At 39.6% G+C, this 13,275-nt stretch overlaps 1 protein-coding gene across 1 annotated transcript in view; it reads left to right on the top strand.

Annotated features, from left to right (window-relative positions):
* LOC102193253 (lipoma HMGIC fusion partner-like 3 protein) overlaps positions 1-13,269 on the top strand; it is a 23,357-nt gene extending 10,088 nt beyond the window's left edge. The window contains exons 2-4 of the mRNA XM_005728053.2: positions 8,031-8,267; positions 10,099-10,127; positions 12,907-13,269. Coding sequence (XP_005728110.1) covers positions 8,031-8,267; positions 10,099-10,115 — 254 coding nt within the window. The 3' untranslated portion in view covers positions 10,116-10,127; positions 12,907-13,269. The remainder of the gene's footprint in view (positions 1-8,030; positions 8,268-10,098; positions 10,128-12,906) is intronic.
* Positions 13,270-13,275: the final 6 nt, after the last annotated feature.

The following is a 13,275-nucleotide window of genomic DNA, read 5'->3' as shown; positions in this document are numbered from 1 at the left end:
GAAGTGACACTGCATCTTTTTTGTCCTCTCTGCTTACACAGAGATGCTTTTTTACCCCCATCTCTATTTTTTGGGATTCAGGTTCATTCTGAAGCTGTAGCCAAAATTATATTGGGAACGATTTCCTTCTTGTAGAGTTTTATTCCCTGTAGCAGAAGTCAGAGTGCTTGCCGTAGCATATCCTGTATGCTGTAAATGCAATTTGCTCTTGAAGGAAGGTTATTTGCTACATTACAAGATGGTTAAAAAGTATTTGCAAGACTTGCCCTGACACAGAACGGAGATAACGCGATGAAATAAGCCATCGCCCGCTCCTTCTAATCCTTTCAAATGAATTGATAGGTAAGCTGTGGGTATTATGTGCTCGATGTGCAGAAAATTGCTGAAGATGTTGACAGAGGGGAATACTCAGAGTGCCTGGAAGCTCCTTGCTCCCCTCCAGCAACCATCAAGTTTTGCCAGCAACTGAAGCAGAAATAGATTTGGACTGTAGACAGCTCATCTCGATGAGCATGTTCCTCATCTTCCAGGGGAGCTTGTCAGAGTAAGTTTTAAAAGTTTATCTCGCTCCACTTTCCACTGTATCCCAGACACTTTGGAAATATGTTTTTAAAGAACTTTCTTATATTTGTGCCCAGCTGGGGTGTCTTAAAGTATATCAAGATCCTGATATAAGAGGATCAGTTCTCCTACAGCCACATATAAACGCTGCAACAGTAACACTTTCTATCTAAATATTATTAATAGCTCTCTCATTGCATGTATAATTCCTCCTCATAAACCCGCATCATGAAGCAAGCTTATACTATGTGGAGACACACTTTCACACTCCATTTAGCCACACTATATGGATCATACATCCTTAATTACCCCATTTATCTAATAGCAATTATGGCATATCATTGTCATGGTTTTAGGCCATCTTTCTTGGGTACTCATTCACTCGTCTATAGAGCCAGAGAAAAGTCTTGTCAAGTGTGAAAAGGGGATTCATCATGCCCACATTAGAGGCTGAATTTGCCATGGGAAAGATTGTATTAATCAGTCTCATTTTACACCCTCGTCATTTGAAAATTAAGCTTACAGAATTGGACTGAGTAAATTAAGTATTAAATTATGACAGTGCAGATCATCGTCACATGGATATCAAGGCCTACATATGTTTCTTTGTGATCATTCAATGGTACCGTGAGGCATCTGTTATCTATTTTTACTTGCTCTTGGATTCAGATGTAGAAGTTCTGACATTGATAATCTGTTGAGATAAATGAGATGTAGACTACAAATGAAAATACAGCGCAGTGAAGAAGTATTTACCCCCTTTCTGATTTCCTTTTTTTTCCTTTTTGCATGTTTTTTATTCTTACTGCACTGATATCCAATTGTTGATGTCATCATAATGATGTTGATCCAGGAAGAAATTGCCACTGACCAATAACGTTGTCTGAGCATGTGGTTAGCATTAGCCCAGAGTCTGGATAATTCTATTAAAAACAATCACGAGAAAGCCAAGACGAGTAACGTAAATTAGACTAAAACCAAACCTAACTTGATAATATATTTATTATATTGTATAAATGAATAAAGAAAACACTTGAAATAGTTGCCATTTATTCTATAAGAGAGTTTTATATAAACAAAGGATTTTTTCCCCCTACAAGGCAGGAACAACACCACCACAAGGATATCAGATACACCAACACACATATGTTTCAGATGACCAAATTTTAGTATTAGAAAAATATAACCTGATTAAATACAAAATGTAGTTTTTAAATGATGATTTTATTTAAGGGACAAACACCTTCCAAATCTTCCTGGCAATTTCCACCCATGTCAAATCATGAATTAACTGTGGTTAACCAAATTTTGGGGGAAAGCTGAGTTCAATTTTAATAGCCAAGCCCGGGTCTGATTATTGCCAGAGCCGTTGAATCAAGAGGTCAGTTAAATAAAAACTGTGTGAAAGTGAAGCAGGTTAAAAGATCAGCAACACATGACACCAAGATCAAGAGAAGCTTAAAAGCAGATTAGAAACAAGGTCATTGACATCTATCAGTCTGGAAAGGATTACAAAGATATTTCTAAGGATTTAGGATTTATCAAACCCCAGTGAGAGCCATTACACTGAAATAGAGAAAACTTGGAACAGTGGTAAAACTTACCAGGAGTTGCCAGCATACCAAAATTACTCCAAGAACAAAACAATCCAGGAGGTCACAGAACAGCCCAGAACAGTGAACCAGAAAAGACCTTAACTTTTCTGAAAATATTCCGTGGACTGATAAGACAAAAGTTGAACTTTTTGGAAGGTTTCTGTCCCGTTACATTTGCCTTAAAACTAAAACACCATTTCATAAACAGACCATATCAACAGTCAGACATGGTGGTGGTAGTGTGATGATCTGGGGCTGTTTTGCTGCTACAAGCCCCGGACGATTTCCTGTAATTAAACCATGAATTCTGTTCTCTACCAGAAAATCCTGAAGGTGAATATCAAGCCACTAATTCACGCCCCGGGAGTTCAAGAACTGAAGTTAAAACAAAACAAAATGAAGGTTTTGGAGTGGCCTAGTCAAAATCTGGACCTTAATCAGATTGACTTGTTTTTGCATGACCTTAAACAGTTCATGCTCAAAAACCCTCCAATGTGGCTGAATTAAAACAATTCTGCAAAGAAGAATGTGAGCCAAAATTCATTGATTGCTGTTCTTGCAATCAGCGTCACAGTCAGCTGTTACGTTTAAGGGACAATTACTTTTTCACACGGGGCGACTCGGTAGGTTTGGAGAACCAGCTTGGATTTAAGTCATTATGTTGCTTCCACTTTAAACATAGTCGATTTCTATATGAAAGAGCATAAAAGAGTGTAGAATAAACGCCTTGAGCAGAACTAGATTTTCCTCAATAATTAGGTCACCATTTCACTAATGTAAGTTCTGGACCGACACTCATCATCGGGGTTTGATCGTTGTGAAAAAGACATTAAGTGTTACTATGTTAAACGAAAAGAAGCGTGCACGTGTTCGATTATGTGCGAGGGTCATATCCACATGCAGCTTCAGATAGCACAGTTTACTATGCGTGCATGCATAATTAAGTTTGTCGCAGCTGTTTAAATGAGGAGAGGAGAAAACACATTCCACAAAGGACTGTGGGAGCTGAAAATTGTCAATCCCTTTTCATGGCTTAGATATGTCGCAGGCGTTTGAGTGGTGGAGGGAGTCGGGAATACACACAACTGTTTAGTTCCAGGTCAATCAATGACATGCCGTAACAGTGAAATGATGCAGTCAGACATGCAGCCGCATTGACAGCGTTACAGCAAAACAGATTACAGGTTTGTTTTTCTTTGTTCTCGAACCAGATGCACAAATCCAATGAAGCTGCCGCATTGGTGGTCACACCTCTGCTCAGACCTCTGCTCACCTTGACTCTTAAATGACATGCGGAGATTATGAAAAGGGAAAAGTATAAATCAAAGGTCTTTCCGTATCGATGGGATTTACTTGTCTCTTTGGGAAAAATGAGCCAATGTGCTTCTGACGAATCTGCTGCCATCACACGGCTCTGTACCATCTGTCGGTCTGCTCTCAAACTCTACTGTAGTGCTGTTTGCACCTAATCTGCCCTACCTACAGTCTCTTACGTAAGTTGCTGTTAGCCAACAAGCATTTCACAGTCCAGTTTTACACTTGCCTGATTCCAATTTTCCCCAAAAGGAGAAGACAAACAGAGGAAGGCGTGTGCTTATGTGGAACCTGCAAAAAAAACCAAAAAAAAACCCCTCCAAACAAAAACAAGTAAATGCTGAGAATAGCTCTGCTTGTCGAGGGGCTCCAGCATATGGTAGCCAGCGCTCATGACGTTGGAGTGGTGCTGGGTACTTGCTGGCGGCTGCACACAGGAGTGGAACATGGCAAGGGTTCAGTCTCTCACCACGTCCCCTCCTCCATCCTCTCCCTATATATCTCTGCGTGCCTCTGCCTCGCCCTGCCTCATCATCCGTCTCTCCCTTTCTCTGCGCCTGTCTGCCGCTCTGGAACGAGATGGAGACAAGGAAAAAAAGCCAAAAGGGAGGATAATGCCCGTCAGTTAATGTCTCGTCTCCGCTCCGACTGACAGCTGCATTCTGTTAGGTGTGCTGCTATTTCTGTGGCGAGGAGCCGGAGCACACCATTTATTACTGCAGCATGAAGTTCTGCTTCAGTGCAGTGCAAGCGGGTGCAGCCAGCAGATTCACAGAGATAATGAGATGGTTTTTGTCTCTCTTTTTTTTTTTTTAACTTTATGAGAGCCTATTTATCATTCATGGGCAGTTTATGAGCATTCAGCAAATTTATTTTTAACCCACTTTAATATATCCGCAAGCCAACTCTGTTTTTAATGAATTTATTAACCGTTTATGAACTTCGAGTGCATGGCTACAAATTGCAGACACAGTTTTTAAGGTGATGTGTTTTTACTGGTTTGTCCCATTAACAGTCCACAAACCAAACACTCAACACCCAATTAGCATCACATAAAACAGATCAGATAAAACATTGAAAACAAACAATCAATCAGGTTTTCATTTATTTCATGTGGTTTATATACAACTTTTTTTTTTCTTTTTGAGAGTTGCATATGGAAAATGTATATGGAAAAACAATCCTGGTGCTGTCCCTTTGGGGAAAGCCAAAACCTTCCATTACTCCAACATTTTTTGTCTGTCCTTTCATTCTATTTCGCCAGTTCAGGGTTACTCGAGGGTTGAACCCCATCCCAACTGGCATAGGGCGAGTGGCAGGGTACCGTATTCAAATTTGCAATCGCCAGTTAACCTGATCTTATGTGAAATGGTGGATTCAAACCGAGGACCATCTTGCTGTAAGACACAAGTGCTAACCAACAGTTTTTCTAAGCATGGGGGTAAAAAAGAAAAACCAATGAGCTACTCAGTCCTGATTATTTTAAGCAACTAGAATTTATATCACTTAATGTACTGACATGTTGTCACGTTTGGCAAGTTGTTTGGTGGAATTTGGCCTGTCAGTGTAGATAAAAAGTTTAACCATGTCATAATTTTTTTCTCTTTTCTAAAATTCCTTTGTTAATGAATCCACTGTCACTCTCTAGAGCCCATAATTACAGCTAAAGCACCATTACATGTATTATTTACATATTACTTCCGATTAATAATTGATCCACTAACAGAATTCCCACATGTCTTGTAGAGCATTCGTAAATCATATAATCTTTTTTTTAATTATTATTAAAGGCCTCTTAACTGAAAGAAGTCAACGCTCTTGCTTATTTTGGTGTTATTATGATATGGGTGTAGACTGCTTCATGGTAACCTTTATGGGAATCCAAATTCACAGAAAAGGTCTCATTATGTAAGCAGTGCTGTGCTGGATGGGGCTTCTCTGTAATGTTGTGTGATTATGGATTAGTTCATAGCAGGCATTCTGTTACAGTGCATGAAGGGAACATGTGCTCCTCCTCTAACCACAAGCTGTTTCTGGAAACAAGAGTGACATATGTGGCACCCTCTGTTGGTATAATCCTGTCCAGTGCATCCCTCTGAGATGATTATCAGCAGAGGCAGACTTTGTAGTAAATAGAGTTCAGTAGTGACTGAGACATATTTTACTGTGATTGTTATCTTTTGTCCTTCTTCCCATCACACGTTCAGTGTTTGTCTCCTATTCCATCTTACTGGCAACAAAACTATTAAGAGGGATCCTCCTGTGGTTTAATCTAATATTCATGATCCTGTTGAACTGAGCCAAAGCGACACAGGAGACAGCCAGAAAGATCGAGAAAAGTGCTTGCTACCTTTGTAGCAAATACATCAAAAAGGAGACAAAGAATAGTAATGCGTGTTGACTGGGTGAATATCGAAAATGGCCTTCTCTGGTACTCCCTCTGTTCGATGAATGACGTACACAACACACCCCCTGCTAGGAGAAGCACAGTTGGTAAGAGTTCACTGATTTTCTTTCTAAAAAACTATAGCTGACTGTGTACACAAACAAAAATCAACTTTTCTTCACTATAAAATAAGTAAAATTAAATAAACAAGAAGGTTCATAGTAACATAAATGATTAACCATTTCCCTCAAAACTACACTAGTTTACATGATCTGTTTTCACTTAAGTACAATTGAAAATAAAGTGCTCTGCAGTCAGAAAGCGGTACAAATAATTAATGGAAAATAAGCTGCTGTACACTCGCTGCACCTAGCATATTTTACCTTACCAAACAAAAGCAGGTGCAACAGATTTATGCAACAAAACAGATGTGACCTGCTTGCATTATTCTCCAGTATGTTTATAACCCCATCGGATAACAGACTCCCACCTTTATTTTCTGCTTTATACCTCTCCATAATTTTCCTTATAACGTTTTTGATCCTTTGCTCATAACAAGGCTGCTAGCTTCTGACTGACTCTGAATTATTTAGCTTTAGCCACTTTCCCTTAGTTAGCGTCTTTAAAATGCTAAACTTGGCTGGTTAAGGGTGCTTTCATTAGGTGTTTGACCAGGTTTAGTGCACTTTGGTGAACTGGTGTGTCTTCGCTTACAGTGAAAACCTTCCTTGCTAACGACATGCTAGTGTGTGGCTGTGCGAGTGACTGTTAGCTGCTATGCATAGGCTGTGCATACGGGAAACAGATCTGACATAAGCACAGATGTTACAAAAACATAGATGTAGCTTTGGTTTAGAAAAATAACGTTATTTAATGAAGTTAGTTAGGAAATAAATATTTCAAATGGGAGTATTTGTGGATCTGGGGTACAAAACTGCACGCTCATTGGCTAATGGTTTGTGAATCGCCAATCAGTGTCCAGTTTACCAGTCAGACCTGCCATTCCGTTTCACATCTGGTTTTTCACAACCAAGTAAGAAATGCTCATCTCTTTCACAGTAGCTACTTAAGTCTTTTATACTAATCACAACCAAACTATTATTAACTATTATTACAAACTATTATTATCTTTTCTGCGAGAAGGCAACATCAGTCAGTTAAACAACAAACCAATCAAAGTGTGAACATTTAAGAGTTAAAGCAAACTGTCATATACCCCAGATTTGGTTATATTTTTTTTTGTGTGTTTTCTTTTTAAGGGGGAAAATATTAAGATAAGAATTTTCCAAAATGGCCACAGGAATCAATCAACTAAGAAAATGTGAGTCTAAGAGTCTTAAATTCAAGCCAATGAAACTCAGAGGCAGCTGTAGTTCTTTTCTTTTACGCCATCAGGATCAAACTACCTCTCGGAGATATTTGCTGCTGAACACAACTCTTCGTGTTGTGAATCAAACAAATTGTAATGCTCTTTGTTACCTGTAGTGTAACAAAGAAAAGATCACCCTATTTTGTAATACCATACTAAACCTAACAGTGGCACACACATATTGCAAGTAAGTGTTTGAAAGTTCATGGGTAATAAACTAGAAAAACGCTCAAAACCCCCAAACCTAATACACAAACAAACAGCATTCAGGGGCAAAACATTGAAAGCAACTAGGTGTTCAGGGAATAAAGAAGTGGGGAGTCTGTTTTATTATTAATGTGCAATGCGCTGTGGATAATTGTGCAGTCAGCTTTTTTTTTTCCAGGTCTACTGCTGCTCTGCTGCAGCACCACCTCAGAGGAGGACCTCATTCAAAGTGAAGATGAGAGAAATTTTACCCTTTGGGCAATAAGTGAGAAAGAATTAGACGGGCTCCTCATTTTCTTGTGCTTTTCTGATGCAACATTACCTTAGAGAAGAATCTGTTAGGTTAAATTAAGTTAAACACTTTGGGCCAAAACAGAGAATTATGAGCAATAAATCTAATATTATCACCAATGTAAAAGGTTGAGGATGCTGGGAAATCCATAATGTTTTGAGTAGTCAAAACACTTTAAATCTGTCACTGCTATTAAACACCATTATTCCCACCCTTATATTCTCCTCCTTTATGCTCATATGTATTCTTGGCTTGTCCTTATTTTTCTTCGTTTGATTCACGTTGCCCATCTCTGCCTCCGACTAGGTGTCTGTCTGGTGCTGGGTTGTATGATCTATCCTGATGGATGGGACAGCGACGAGGTCCGGCGGATGTGCGGAGAGCAGACTGACAAGTACAGCCTGGGCGCGTGCTCCGTTCGCTGGGCTTATATCTTGGCTATCATGGGCATCCTGGACGCCCTCATCCTCTCCTTCTTGGCTTTCGTCCTGGGGAACCGGCAGGACGGCCTCATGACAGAGGAGCTGCTGGCTGAAAGCAAGGGTGAGAATAAGACATGACTGACTTCCTTTGAAAACTTAAAGCAACATCTTACTCATAAAAGCTGATGTGAAAAAAAGTTATTAAACCCATCATAGTTGGAGAAGTTTCCTCATCCATGGTGCATCAAATAGCTCATTTTTCCTTTCTGAAAAATGTATTCAAACTTACAGTAAATATTTCTAGAACTAGGCACTGATCCCACTAAATTTCCAAATATTTTAACATTTTTATCATTAATTGAGAAGTAATCAGTTTTTCTTTCTCGTTGTTGTTTTTTTGGCAGAGCGGTGCCATATAAATTGCTCTGAAAGTGCATCTTAATGCAGTTTGTGTTGGTGGGGACTGCCAAATGCACACACACACAGAGCAAGAACGTTTTAAAGCTTGCTTCAAGAGTCGGCTCGCGATTCATCACAGCCCAAGTGACTTTCACCAGACTGAAAATAGAAAATGCACATTCATTAACAAGGTGACAAAATATAAACAAGGCTTGAAAAGAGATGAGATGAACTAAATCCATGAAAGGATTACAGTCAGTGCACTCTTGCGTTCACGCCCAGTGAAAGTTTTGAAGTAATGAGCTTTTGATGCAGCCTTTTTAAAAGCAAAGCTAAATTTAGAAAGCTTCAGATGCACACTTTGAATATAACGAAGGGACTGGCATAAGCCTTCTTTCGGATAATTACAACCATTAATGAGCACCCGTTTTAACCCCTTAATAAGCTTTTTCCCCACCACATCCCTGCGAGTTAGGCAGCTAAAAAAATGATTCTTGTTCTCTTTTGATTACAGTTATGAACACTGTCTCTTCTGCAAGAGAATGCCATTGTAATCTCTTTTGCTAGTTTGTTTTGCACCTATTTGTCAAGGTAAATGAATGATTTTAAACTGATCTCTATTATTGTTTTGGGGATATTATAACAGGAGCTTTGAGCTTCTGAACATGTGTGAGGATACAGTCAGATATATTTCCAAATTAGTCAAACTTGCAAGTCACATTTCTGCTGTGTCTCCAACGGTTTTGTGACTGTGTGAGTATCTGGCAAACTTCTTATCAAAATATAACCTCACTTTCTTACGAAACATGTAGAAAAGGCCTGTCTTGTACTGGTAAGCATGCATGCATACTGTATGTAATTCTGCATCACGATCACAGCTCGACACAGTGAGGTACTGTGGAAAGGCCTGGGTAAAGGAATGTCTCCCAGTGGGAAATGCGATTTGCATGTCCATGCCCTGTAGTCTGTAATGGAACCAGACAGCCATGGGCAAACTGTTAAAGAGAGGTGAGGAGGAAGGATGGACACGAACTAGTAAAAGAAAAGACTTGTTAATCAGCAGAAGGGATTGGGGAAAACTGGTGTGTGTAACATCATCGGGTGCTATGTTTGATGGCCTGTGAATGCAGCTGGTAATAATAAAAACAGCAATCATAATAAATAATTCAGATCTGCAATTTATTTTATCTTGTCCTAAACTCTGGTGACCTTGGAGTTACAGTTAAAGGTAAAAATAAATTATAAAAGATTTATAGACAAAATCATAGAAATGAAAACTTGGCATTATCATTATCATTAGCTTTACCATACCAATAATACTCTGATGATGATAATGCACCACTTACTTCTCTCTTACTTCAGGGCGTGGGAGAATCTTTTCATTATAGCTCAAAAATCTTTAACCAGTTCTCTCATCCCTGGTGCCATCTACTGGTGTCTGTGTGCAATGCATCAAATCATATGCGTGGCATTGGTTGGACATGCTTTCATATATTTTTTAGAAGTGTTTTATATTTTTCTCTGTTTTTTTTTTTGTTTGTTTGTTTTTTCAGATGGAGGGAATGCCTAATCAAATCATTAGGTGAGTAAGCACAAACATACATCTTTAACTGTTATATTACACAAGCCTCCTAAATGAACTGATTGTGCTTTAATGTTTGAAATATTATCTGTGTCCTTAGGCACCGTAGAGGTGTAAATCCAGTGTAAATGAAAAAAGTAATTTACATTTCACTCCTTAATGGATCGTTAATTTAAAGTACAATAACACGATATTTCAAATCAATGGAAAGATCTTGGGTTATAAATGTTTCTTGGCTAGAAGCATCAGTAGGTTCCTATTTGAGGTTGCTATATTTTCTGTGTTTTGGTTGCCTCAGTGTGTCCTTATCTGATCCCGCGTGTCCCGTTCGGTGTTCATGCGTCAGTCCCTTTGTGTTTCCCTGTCCCCGTACTTGTTGTAAAGTGTTTGTATTCAGATTGGTATTCATCTCTGCTGGTTGTTTCCCATTTTACTTTGAAGGTTTGCTTTCTTTCATTTCCTGCATCAGTTTCGTTCCCTCACTGCCTCCCTTGATTCCCTGGTTATTTTTACCTGTTGTTAAGTGCATTTTCCTTCCTACTGTTTCCCATCAGTAATCAGATGTTTGTGTTTAACTATTCCTGTCTTCTCTGTGGCCTTTGTTGGATTGTGTGTTGTTTATTCCTTCTGTGTCGCTTGTGGGTTTGTTTGTATTTAGTTAGGTTTGAAGATATTTTTTTGTTTATTTACCTGGTGGTGCTTTCTCATGAACTCTCAGGAGAGTTGCAGTACAGCTTGCTTTTTGTTTCTTATGCTGTGTCCTGGGTCCTCTAGCACAAAGTGAGTTCAGCATACCCAGGATATCTTTCTGTTATCTGGATTCACTTAGCCTAACAGTGGCAATCAGGATAAGTGCTCATTGTTCTGTTTTCAAGCTGATTATCACCCTGATAACGTTAACCCAGTTAACCGACAGTTTCTCCTGCACATTCACATGAAAGAGGTGACACTGGCAACATCTAAGCCAGGGGTGTCGGACTCCAGGCTTCGAGGGCCAGTGTCCTGCAGGTTTTAGATGTGTCCTTGATCCAACACAGCTGATTTAAATCGCTAAATTACCTCCTTAACATGTCTTGAAGTTCTCCAGAGGCCTGGTAATGAACTAATCATTTGATTCAGGTGTGTTGACCCAGGGTGAGATCTAAAACCTGCAGGACACCGGTCCTTGAGGCCTGGAGTTCGATACCCTTGATCTAATCAACCAAGAATGTCACACAAGAAGATAAAACTGTAATATATGAAGAGGTTAAACACATAAAATAGTTTGCAACACAGCTGCTGCTGACAAATCGTTGATATAACAATGCTTCTTGGCAATAAAACTACCATTGGAAATCTATTTATTCCCCCTTAAATGGTGTGACATATGGTTAGGGTTAGGGCGATTTAAGTCTGAGGAAACAAGAGACATTGGTAACCTAACAATTGTATTCAATTACCACACAGCTGCCTCAGTAGCATGTGGAAGAACTGTACACAGCCACAACAGCCTGGCACCTCCTCCTCATGCTAAGATGGTAAATGGACTGGTTCTTATATAGCGCTTTTCTACTCTTCTGAGCACTCAAAGCGCTTTACACAACTTGTGCATTCACCCATTCACACCAGCACATTTTTCTATGTGTTTTCTAGGTAACATTCACACACACTCACACTCCAATGGATGCATCGGAGAGCAATTTGGGGTTAGTATCTTGCCCAAGGATATTTGGCATGCAGACTAGGGGAAGCCAGGAATTGAACCACCAACCTTCCGATCAGTAGATGACCTGCTCTACCGCCTGAGCTACATGGCATCCCATCCTTCAATCAACATTTGTTTTTAAGTCAGCCAGTGTGGCTTTGTTGGTCCCTCTGTCATGAACTGCACATCTAAGCTGGTTGGTGGTTCGATTCCTGGCTTCCCCTAGTCTGCATGCCAAATATCCTTGGGCAAGATGTTAACCCCGAATTGCTCGCCGATGCATCCATCGGAGTATGAATGTGTGTGAATGTTACTTAGAAAGCACTTAGAACAATGTGCTTGTGTGAATGGGTGTGAGTGGGTGAATGCACAAGTTGTGTAAAGCGCTTTGAGTGCTGAGAAGAGTAGAAAAGCGCTATATAAGAACCAGTCCATTTACCAAAAAGAACCCCAGTACCGTACAAATGTACTCAAAAAAACATTTTAATGTCTTAAGACAAAGATGCACGTGCAGGCAATATATAGCAAAAACATGGACAGCGAACTGAGAAATTAACTGCCATAAATGGCTCTAATGTGTCAGGACGTGTCAAATGAACCATGCTTTATGCATAAATACAACCACTGCAATTATGAATATAAAAAAATCAGTGAATCAGTGCAGCTGCAGCACGTCAGTGGTTTGCATTTATAAAATTCTATCAAGTCCTACCGATGTACAGTGTTTAAGCTATTCAAAAATGAGTAATACCTTACTGAAAGGATTAAAAAGAAGCATGCAAGCAACAGTTCACAAAGCATGCAGAGTAACAATTAAAAGCAACAAACAGCTCAGTGATTATTTTCACAATACTCTACATGCAGCCATGCAAAACAGAACAAAGACAAATGAGCAACACTGCTGATTAAGCATAATTTGCACACATTTGCTCTGCAAGGCAATGAAGTATAGATAAAATGCTTTTTCCCTATCCAGAATTATTCATCTTAACAAGGTCATGGTGTACGTATGTGTAAGCATAACTCTTGAATAACAATTGTAAAAATTGGAATAGCTTGCAAAATACACTTTGTCTTTCACTTCCTTTGTTGCAGGTTCCCGAAGATCCACGTGTCTGTTTTCATAAAGTACCAGTCGATCAACATCAGCTTAAAAAGGAGGGAGGCGGTCCGAGTGTGTGGTGGAAAGGAATTCTGTTGAACCAGCCAGCCTGCCTTTTGCAACTACCTGCCAAAAAAACCCCAATGTAACCTACCTTTGATGTTGTGCTCACCGTTGTGCTCACAGTCCTAACGTCATCCCCAGCATTTAGATGGAGCCCAAAGCACTTCTATCCTAATGTGTCCGAGCCTTGCACAACATTTCATAGACCATGGCAAGGGGCAGAGACTGTTAATCTGTCGACAAGTATATGGACTACCCACTACCTACCTGCAAAGACACAGGGTTGACATTGTACACTT

Source organism: Pundamilia nyererei, unplaced genomic scaffold (assembly GCF_000239375.1).
Source record: "Pundamilia nyererei isolate P.nyererei 1_Seehausen unplaced genomic scaffold, PunNye1.0 scaffold00027, whole genome shotgun sequence".
NCBI classification, from domain to species: domain Eukaryota; kingdom Metazoa; phylum Chordata; class Actinopteri; order Cichliformes; family Cichlidae; genus Pundamilia; species Pundamilia nyererei.
This window is presented reverse-complemented; position numbering and strand designations above follow the sequence as displayed.